General features: G+C 37.0%; 1 protein-coding gene across 1 annotated transcript; it reads right to left on the reverse strand.

The window, feature by feature from the left end:
- Positions 1-2491: 2491 nt before the first annotated feature.
- On the reverse strand, positions 2492-9520 carry LOC110695509. Its single transcript, XM_021872735.1, has 5 exons — positions 9168-9520; positions 7079-7316; positions 3929-5211; positions 3220-3840; positions 2492-3143 (listed from the first exon to the last, which is right to left on the reverse strand). The coding sequence occupies exons 3-5, from the start codon at positions 4209-4211 to the stop codon at positions 2527-2529; spliced, it is 1521 nt and encodes a 506-aa protein (XP_021728427.1). The 5' UTR covers positions 4212-5211; positions 7079-7316; positions 9168-9520; the 3' UTR covers positions 2492-2526.
- Positions 9521-11136: the final 1616 nt, after the last annotated feature.

An 11136-nucleotide genomic window follows, 5' to 3' on the forward strand; every position in this document is an offset into this window, starting at 1 on the left:
TTTTCCTTTTCTTTTGTTTGCTGAAGTTGTTTTCTTTTTTTGTTTTTTTTTTATGTTTTTTTTGTTGAATTTTTTTCTCTTTTTTTGGGTGAAGCTGTTTTTTTTCTGTTTTTTTTTTGTATTTTGTCTTTGTTTGTTTTTTGTTTTTTTTTCTTTTGTTTGGTGATGGTTTTTTTTTTTTGGTAATTTGTTTGTGTTTGTTTATTCTTTTTTTTTTCTTTTGTTTGATGAAGCTATTTATATTTTGTTTTGTTTTTTTTTCCTTTTGTTTGGTGATAATTATTTATTTTTTTTAATTTGTTTGTGTTTGTTTATTCTTTTTTTTTTCTTTTGTTTGATGAAGCTATTTATATTTAGTTTTGTTTTTTTTATTTTTATTTTGTTTTATGTATTGTTGTTATTATTATGTTTATTTACTTTATTTTTCATTTATTGTTATTGTTATGCATTATTGTGATGTTTATTTTTTTTATTTGTTGTTATGTTTATTTATTTTTTGTTTTCATTTATTGTTATTGTTATGTAATGTTGTTATGTTTATGTAATTTGTTTTTTCATTTATTGTAATTGTTATGTATTGTTGCTATTATTTTGGAATTGGAATATTAACGATTCAAGGTTGATATCATAGTTGTGTGTGTAAGTATTAATGAAATTATATTTTCTACTTATTTAATGCAGATTGAGGGTTCGGGCGCTCGACATGCAAGATCGAGACGTTTGAATGCATCAGTGAGGAGGGAGTTAGGTGGTGCAGGACCTTCGGAGGCACCGTTTCACCGTGAGCAGCAGTATGGGTCTGCTCGTACTTGGTCGGGGGAGCATCAGTCAGACATGAGCGCCCCCATGTACTCGTCGGGTAGAGTTCCTGTATCTGACGAAGAGGACGACGATGAGCGAGCTAGTCATGCTAGTCGAGATTCAGAGTACGACCCTCAGGATTACCGTGCTGTGTATAGGGGTGACCATGGGAGATATGGTAGTAGTAGTGAACCAGGTGAAGGTTCTACCAGCTCGTCTGAGTCGTGGGTGGTTCGGGGGCGGATGCCAGGTGGGCTTGAGGATGGTACTGTCATTCCTAGTTTTGGGGGTCACGTGGCTGCATATCTATGGGGTGGGCAGGAGAGAAATGTTCTGCGGTGTTTGAGCAGGACACAGTTGTGTACTGAGTTGGGTAACTGGCGCGCTCGTCTTCCGCAGGAGCACCTGGAACTGATTGATGGCAGTGGTCTATCTCACTTACCCGGGATCATGTTCCGGCGATTTGACTGGCCCCTGATTTCTTCTTTTGTTGAGAGATGACAGCCAGACACGAACTCGTTTCACATGCCATTTGGGGAGATCACGATCATGCTGCATGACGTGTATCATATTCTAGGGCTCCGTGTCGACGGTTTCATGGTTTCCACTACTCCTAGCACGGACGTTTTACGTGACGCGTGCTCGATTACCTTGGATATGACTGCGGAAGAGCTGAATGAGAAGTGCGGTACTAAAACCGTGTGGCAGGGAAGTGGGGTGCTTACTGATAGAATCGTGGAGTCGACCTTGGAGGCGCAGAGGCCCTTCAGTTTCCATTACAGGGCGTACCTGTGGTTAGTTCTTGGCGGATGTTTGTTTCTGGACAAGGTGGAAACCGTACTCATCCTTCCTTCCTCAACGAGCTGTTTGTTGAGGACGGTCAGATTAGTGACTACTCCTGGGGTTCCGCTGTGCTAGCATACATGTACCGGCAGTTGGGTACAGCATCACGAAAAGATGCTGATTCTATCGCCGACTGTCTTACGCTTCTGCAGGCATGGATCTACGAGTACTTCCCGTGTTTTAGGCCTCAGCAGGGGACCTTGACCAGAGAGCTTACTGTTCCGCGTGCGTCCGCCTGGGATGTCGAATCGGGGTGCCCCAACAAGAGCATGGAGCGCCTCCTCGCTTTTCATGCTAGGTTGGATCATCTGACTGACAATGAGGTGAACTGGCTACCGTACGGAGTTGATCCAGCACGACGCGTGCCTGCTACTCTTTTCATTGGCTGCATCCAGTATCGTAGCATCATTGAGCCATATATGCCTGATCGAGTGGTTCGACAGCTTGGATACGTTCAGGGCATTCCCCCAGCCATCATCAGGTCTGAGAAGGCAAGGAGGCCGACGAACTTGAAGATGTATCGAGTTGAATTTCCGTCAGAGTTGACATCTATGATATGGACTCGGTTTGTTCCCGGTATGTCTTTCAGTGTGGTGTTAGGTGCCCTGAGCAGACTTGGTGGTGGTGGTCCTACGGTCGGTCCTGGGTACATGCAGTGTCTATACCGATTTTCTCATCCTCGTGTTTCTCCAGTTGCGTCATCGCATGAGAGTCGCACACTGTCAGAGAGAACTAACACGGATTACGTAAGAACTTGTGTTTTTATGATGTGTAATTATGATTAGAAAAACGTGTGATTTATTTAATATGTTGTTTTTTAATTGCAGTGGATGGGTCGGTCCATGGAGGTCATCAACATACATGCGTGTTACATCAATAAGTTTATTGTCTAGTTAACGCATCCCACATGTTCTTTCTAGCTACATAACGGTGATCCCAACCTTCAACACTTGGTTCGTGGTTCTCGGTCCACCAACCTGCAATAGGGGGAAGTGGGGAATCTGGTGCAAGTTCAAGCAATATAAAATGTGACGCAGAAATTGTAGCGATGACAAACTCCCGTTGTGGTGCCGTGACTCCTCTTCGAGCCCGCAACGGCAAGATAGTGAGACATGGGTACAAGCACGTTGGTACGGTGCCTACACCGAGAATAATAACCATTGCGTTGAACCAAGTAGCAATGGGAAATAAATCTTGAATTGCAACCATCCAATGACGAGCATCAACCGCCCCACCGTCCCATCGAATATGCTCCACATTTATCTGAAGCCTTCCAAGCCCGTAAATCCTCTCGTACGGGGATGGATAACCAAGGACCTCGTTAGCGATTGTTTCTCGAGCGTCATACCATCGGCCTTGATCACCAAAGAAGAACTCGGCGACACAACGAAAGTCGCAGTTACCATCGCCAATGACATCTTTCCACCCTGTGATGAAAGGCAACATCGGTCCGAGAATCAAGTGTCGATACCAGCTTTGGGTGATGTCTGATTCATCTTCTGCAAATATGTAGGGTTTAGTTATTAGTACAAGAACTCATGAAAAACGATTAAACCCACAATACCAAAATCATACCTTCTTGTCGTTGACCAGAGTGACTGTTTCGGCGAATCGCATGTTCGAAATAAGACCGATCACGTCTTGTACCGTTGTTCCTCTGTCGACCACGCACCCTATGGTTGATATGAGGTTCTTGGAGGTTATCATGATCCGGATGTAGCTCTTCCTCAATGATGCGTGTCACATTTCGTAGAACAGCATTGTCACTACCAAGTACCTCGTCCATCAGATTTCGAAAATGTGTGGCGTCCTCGGTCGCGTCATTACCGAACGTTGTTCCGTCATTACCATTGCCGATAACCAAAGTCTTCCAGAACTGGTGAATTTGCCTACTATACAAGCCCGTCTCTCGAGCTAAAGACTCATGTATCTGACAAGCACATGGCAAACCATGGGTCACCCGCAATGCACATCCGCAACGCTCATACACATGATAACTCAGATCCCTCATCCTTTTCGTCTCCTTGTCGAGAATCTTCAAACAATGCTGAGACACCTTGCCGTTAATACGTGACAATGGCAATTGTCGGTACTTCTGACCAATCTTCGACCTAGATGCCTCCAAATCATTACGAATAGCGATGATCTGATTACCAATGTGACAATGAACTCGGGCCCATACGGTATCCAAAGAACCTGCACATTACCAAAAAAACGTTATTATTCACAACAAACATAAATACAACAAAATACATACATCAAATACAACAACCAAAAAACGAACTTGTCAAAGAATCAAACCACATCTTGACGGCCGAATGCTGGCTCTCAACTCTACATGTGCTTGTGTTGCCAAAATGAAGAACTTGGTTAGTCCAAAATGTCACAAACTTTGTTTTATGACAAAGCCAAGTCCTCTCAACATACTCTATCACCTTTGGATAACTTGCCCATTTCAGTTTCATCATCTCTACAGCAGCCTCATAATCCTCCTCGGTTGCAGCGTCCATCACACGTTTCCATCTCCCGTTTTTGAATGTCGCACCAACCTTTTTGCTTTTGAACATATCAGTGACACGAGCCTCAACATCTTTGTTAATATGTCATCGACAAAGTAACTGCGAGGTCCCTGGAAACACTTCCCTCAATGCCGCAACTAGCCCCAGCTCACGATCAGTCAAGAAAACCGACGGTTCCTTATCAAACCCGATCAAGTCTCTCAATCTCTGCAAAACCCATCTATAGCTGGTCGTGCACTCGTTGCGCATGAAGATGTAACCGACGAGGAAATTTTGATTTGTCGGTGTCACACCAACTATCTCAAAGAACGGCATTCCGTATCGGTTGGTCTTGTATGTGGAACCCATACCGATCACATACAGGTACGTCCGTAGGATGTCTATCATGACTGGATGCGCCATGAAGTCGTGCTGTAAAACGTCATTATCGACAATACCCAGTACACATATTGACTCTGTCTAGCCAAATGTAGAAACTGTTGAACAACTCATCTCCCATCTGACATCTCGGTTCTGAAGTCATTTCGGCAGTTGTAGATGTGTCTGATGTTTAGATGATCCTGAGGAAATTGATCGGCAATAGTCGCCATGATGTTACGCGGTGCTACCTTAGACTTGGTCATGTTACGCACAACCTGCTTCGCTTCCGGGCTTAACCCGCTTATTTTACGATGCCCCTCTGGATACGCAATCATTGGATGGTTGTGGGTCCCAGTTACATCATTTTTCGCCGTGATAAACCAACAGTCGTCAACAAAATTGTAAGATATCTTGATGTAGAAAGGACAACCATTGGCTTTGGTTTTCGTGTCCTTATTGTGTTCTCAAGATCTCTCGGCTTACTCCTGCGTCCCCGATCACATCTTAAATATCGATATGGTCGACCATCCCTCTGTCTGTTGAAAGACGATTTCACCAAAATAAATCCCAGATTTATTGCAACAGCATCCGCCCAACTAACTGCTTCATCAAACGTTCGAAAAACCTTGTCTGTCACGAAATTTGCACTATAATCCACCCCTTCACCGCCTTCTTCATCCTCCGAATCCTTTAACAATAAACCAAACAAATGAGGCAAATATTAGTATTATAAATTTAATAATAATACTAATATTTTTATTAATAACAAAAACTATAATACTAATAATAACAACCTTAATAATAATAATAAAAATAATAATATAAATAATAGTAACAACAATAGTGATAGTAATTACAATAACAATAATCATGCTAACAACAACAGTAACAATATTAATAATAATAATAATACCAATAATAAGAATAATAACAAAAATGATAATAATAAAAATAAAAATAAAAAATTCGATGATAATAATAATAATAATAATAATCATACTAACAACAACAACAACAATAACAATAACAATAACAATAACAATAATAATAATAATCGTACTAACAACAACAACAATAACAATAACAATAACAATAACAATAACAATAATAATAATAATAATAATAATCGTACTAACAACAACAATAATAATAATAATAATAATAATCGTACTAACAACAACAACAACAACAACAACAACAACAACAACAATAACAACAATAACAACAATAATAATAATAATAATAATAATAATAATAATAATAATAATAATAACAAAAACATTAGAAATATAAACATAATTAATAATAATAATAATAACTAAGACAATATAATAATACTCACAAAAAAAATCAGCAAAAATAATGTTATGAATTTTGAAAGAATAAAAAAAATAAAAAAATAAAAAAAAAAAAAAAAAACGAAATTTTGGACTTCCGCCCATTTTTTCCGGATCTCAGGGGGGAGATCCGCCTAAAAAATCCGGAAGATCTTTCTGGGATCCGGAAATTCCAGGCGTATGTGGGGATCCGCTTAGAATTTCCGAATCCTTGGAGGATCTTCCGGATTTTTTAGGCGGATCTCCCCCCTAGGATCCGGAAAAAATGGGCGGAAGTCCAAAAAAAAAAAAAAAAAAAATTAAAAACTACGACTTACAGATTCTTCCGACGACTGCTCCGGCGTATTAAAGTTGTCGTCGCTCATCGTGAATAGTGGGCCCCGACTACCACACTCGGGATTTTTTAAAAATTGGTCGGAATTACCGTACAATGGTGGTCTCGGGTTTTTTGGTGGGTCGGGATTTTTTAAAGACAAGTGAGGGGTCGGGAATAATATTAAACTTTTTACTAGCTAAAGTGAGTCATGGTGGAGCCTTATATGGAATTAAAACAATCAAGGGCAAAATAGTCAATACACATAAAAATGGGAAGTAATTTGCGAACGACGAATAGCAGTTCACTAAAACTAAGATGTTAGGAATGCACTAGACGTAATATGTGTGTCAAACCCTTATAATTTAGGATGCCAAAACTCAAATCCATAGACAAGAACAACTATACATAGTTTTATGGTCAGTGCCCATAATGTCAAGTCCTTAGACGCCACATTTCAGTAGGATATTTCTCTAAAGTATTCTTAGCTCTAATTTTGTTTCAATAATATATTTCTCTAAAGCATTGGTACACCTTAGCTCTAACTAGTAACAAAATTTCCAGTGACATTCCAATACCCATTCTACATACTAGATATTGGGCTCCCAGTAACTATATGTTTGAAGCTAACTTCACAATTTAAATATACAACTCCACCAAGACCACCACATAATACTTAATGAAAGGCTCACCCATCTAGCTTAACGATTTTTAAGGAAAAAGGCACCACAACATAAAACAATTGGAAAAAAAATATATAAATACAACTACAATTCACCAAGCATATGATCACAAATTCTAGTCACCTAAGCTAAAGTATAACTCCTGTTTCTTTATAATGAATTTCTAAGTAAAACACGCATAATTTGTCACATGATAAACAATGAATGCTCGAAATGTAGTACCTTGAATAAAAAATTGACAGAGACCATGCCAACATAGCATACACCAAATTTGTGCCAATATCCATGTGAGACTCCATTTGATACCTCATCTTGTGCAAAGGCTCTAAATCCTTTGCAAACACTAATCACTAAGAGTAGACATATCAAAGTAGACCGTTTCACTCCACTAACACTTCACATTAAGGCTTTAAGCTCTTCATTTCACCAAGTTGCTTCTCTATGTCATCAAATAATTCACCTACAAGAGAAAGAGCTTCAATTTGGCTAAATTTGCAGGATCCCTTTGAGAGATTTATAATCTCATCATGAGATCATTCCAATTCTAATCTCAAAGTAGAAGTTGTCACTAAAACTAGCAATGTACTAATTCCAAACAAAATAATTAAAATGAATAGACTAATATGTTCCATGTAAAATCCATGCAGAATTCAAGAACGAAGAATAATTATATTCAGTTTAATCAAGATAACAATGATAATAGGGGAATACATATAATTGAAGAACCATAGCTCATAGTTAATATCATATATAAATACTTATCAAACACCATAGAGCTTTACATTGACTAGGACAAGTTAAGCATGATACATTAACAAAGCTAATATCATCTCTTTATTGTATTAAATGGAAAATGGAAAATAGAAAATGCACAAACTACTCAACTAGTTATAACAAAAGAGTTTTTTTTTTTTAAATTAATCTTGAGTAGTATAACGTAAGAAGATTCATTTAAATTCCGATTAACTAAATGATGTGTAACAACAAAATCAAGATAATGCCATACCTTTATTTCTTTTATATGATTTTGAAATATGTAGTGGAGATGAACAAACAACCATAATTAGATAACAAGTCATGTAATCAAAATAATCACATACAAAAAACTAGCTATAACCGATAAAATCTGATCAAGCTAATACAATGGCAGAGAAGCAACACATTAAATAAATTACAAGTTAACATTAAAAAAAAAGCTACAATATTCTAATTAGCAAGTAAGCATTACATTGCACATATACTATTTAAACTGAATAAGCTACATACTATCATTGTTATAGAGTTAAAATATGGATTCAACTAGTCAAAGAGGCCAACAATCAGCACATATTAACTTAATGACGGAAAAATAATGATAATGGCCATGATATTTCATTGTATCCTTTCACGCATCGCTAGAGCTTAAGGACTTAACCCAATACATGGATCAACATCCCACCTTACATTTATTTCTCATTTGATAAGTTGCCAAACTAACCAAATAGGGATATTAAGTTCAAGTAGCTAAATATTATCGTTTCACTATCGAAGCTTTTCTCATTCTGATTGCTCACTTAGATTATTGTAGCAGATTACTGTCGTTAGCTATGGCTTGACAGAATTCTTATGTGCCGACAATAAAAATGTTCAATTCAATGTAGCTTAGTTAGAGTTAAATTGTGTAGTAGATTCATGTCACAGGATTAATTTCAATTTTTTATATATAATTAATCAGCAATACAAAACCATCACTGAACTCAAAATTATACAAATAAAATTATCAAAGAGTGTTCGCCAAACATCACTTAACTCAAAATCATGCTTCAAACACAGAATAATTAAAGGCCAAATTTTCACGATTGAATTAAAAATTAGCATATATTAAACATAACAATGTAAATAAATTATCTCTAAGATCTATAATATTCATCAATCAAACCCATATCATACCATAAATCGCCCGCCAGTACTCAATTTGGGGGGAAAAAATCAAAATCTTACCTTAATATTATCGAAATAAAGAGTGATGATACAATTAAAGTTGAGTAGAGAATACCCATTTAGTAGTGAAACGAAATGTTCAATCAGATACTACAGTAATGAAAATTCACAACTTATGCTAACATAAAATTTCAGCAAACAAAATAATTCAAATTAACTAGTTTCATAAGTCAAATTCGATAATGTTATTGATATGAATATGCCCTAATTTTCAGTGTAAAATACCCGAAACACAATAAAACCATCCAGAATTGGATTATAGTGAATAAAATTGAGACTTGTACGAAAATATTCCTGCAAATCACTACCAATTATGGAATTAATATCCGACCTTCGGATTCTTCGGAGCAAAAAACTGCTAGCCATGGATGAGTAGCTTTAGAGGAGAGAGAAAAAGGAATGGGATTTCTACAGGGAGGAGAGAGAGCGGATGGGAAATAAAAAATAAATAAAAAATAAAAAATAAAAAAAAAGGTAGTGGCTTGTGGTTACATCTTGAAAACGAAGATGACAGGGTTTAAAGGAGGGTGAAAAAAATTGGATAACTGCTAAGATAGAGTTGGGCCTCTTAGTCGTGTTTTTTGAATTTACCAAGGCCCACATTAGTAACTAGCCTTGTTAATGCTTGTTACAACTAATTAGGTCAATAAATTTTGAGCAACTATTTGTAACAGGCCATTTCTACACCCGTTACTAATGTTTGGTCAGACTATTGTTGACCGGATTTTTGTAACTGGCCTTAGTTACGTCAGGTATGTCAGTTACAAATACTCTTATAGTAACTAACGTAATGTATGTCAGTTACTAATAGGGCGTTACAAATGATGTTTTTTCTACTAGTATATGTCCGAGTATTTGTAGGAGTTTTGAGCATTTCTTGGGTATGCGGACTGCACTGTCCTTCTTACCAGGGTATTCCTCCCTTGGGCCGGATGCTTTGTTTAAGTTTGCCCGGAATTCCTCTAGGGAACCGTAGGGAATATTTCAAGCATCCCACACTTGAGCCCCACTGTGATCATACACTTAAGCTTGGTGGCGTCCAAAGGGAAGGAAGCTAGAGCAAAAGAGTTGGCAACAAGTTTTAGGAACTTGTAAACCATTCACAGGGTGAAGGTTTCACCCCTTCACGATCCATGAGATCGCTAACTCCATAGTGGTCCGAAACCATGACTAGATATTCGGGGATGAAGGTACAAATCCAACCTAAAAGAGATTGAATCTGCCCTAATAATAGGCCTCTACTTTATTTTTCTCATATTCATGTGCGCTTTCTGACTAACATGCATCAATAAGTTAACCCTAAAACTGTTTAATCTATGTTGGTTGAATATTAATGCACAAACAAAATTATTATTGGTGATCACTTGAATTATAATCATATTAGCCTAAACAAAATTATTAATTATCTTATTAAGCGTGATTACAAGTACAAATTCCCTTTAAACATGCATAAAAGGCGTGATCAGATAACAATAATAATAATAATAATAATAATAATAATAATAATAATAATAATAATAATAATAATAATAATAATAATAATAATAATACTTCCTCCATTTTTTTATTATTGCACCATAAATGTTGGGCACACATTTTTTGGTAGTGGGAAAAAAGAGGAGAGAGAAGGGTAAAAGTACAAATAAGGCCATGTAATGTAAACATAAAATAAAGAATCAAGTGTTAAAAAGTAAGGGTATGTTGGATATTTACAGTGTGAACACACATATTTTGTTTCTTTAAATGGAAATGGTGCAATATTTGTGAAATTTCCTTAAAAGGCAAGTGGTGCAATAATAAAAGAACGGAGGAAGTAATAATAATAATAATAATAATAATAATAATAATAATAATAATAATAATAATAATAATAATAATAATAATAATAATAATAATAATAATAATAATAATAATAATAATTATAATAATAATAATAATAGACAAAACTGAAGTTTTCTGGCCTACAGAAGACCCCCGAAGCAGGCCAGTGGGTGTCTTTCCACCTAACATTGCTCGACCTTTGCGTGGTGTTAAGTTGCTTGGTGGTCCTGCTAGTTCTGATTCTGGTTTAAGTAGTGAGCTTGTGATGCATAGGGTGACCAAGACCATTACGCTTATGGATAAGGTTGCTACGCCGGATGATCCTCAGCGTGAGCTATTGTTACTTAGGGCTTGTACCGGAGTTTCTAAACTCTACTTTGCGTTGCGTACTTGTCCCCCTAGTACCTTTGAGGCGGCTCAGCGCATTTTTGACGGGGCTCTTTGATCTTCTTTGGAGTGTATTGTTACTGATTCAGGAC

The sequence above is a fragment of the Chenopodium quinoa genome, unplaced genomic scaffold, assembly GCF_001683475.1.
Source record: "Chenopodium quinoa cultivar QQ74 unplaced genomic scaffold, ASM168347v1, whole genome shotgun sequence".
NCBI lineage: Eukaryota > Viridiplantae > Streptophyta > Magnoliopsida > Caryophyllales > Amaranthaceae > Chenopodium > Chenopodium quinoa.

Excerpts from the sequence above, each read along its gene's own strand:
- LOC110695509 (XM_021872735.1), bottom strand. The coding sequence starts at position 4,211 with ATGTTCAAAAGCAAAAAGGTTGGTGCGACATTCAAAAACGGGAGATGG. Across the intron at positions 3,841-3,928 it reads GTGGTTTGATTCTTTGACAA|GTTCTTTGGATACCGTATGG; the intron begins GTTCGTTTTTTG and ends GGTAATGTGCAG. Across the intron at positions 3,144-3,219 it reads CTCTGGTCAACGACAAGAAG|AAGATGAATCAGACATCACC; the intron begins GTATGATTTTGG and ends ACATATTTGCAG.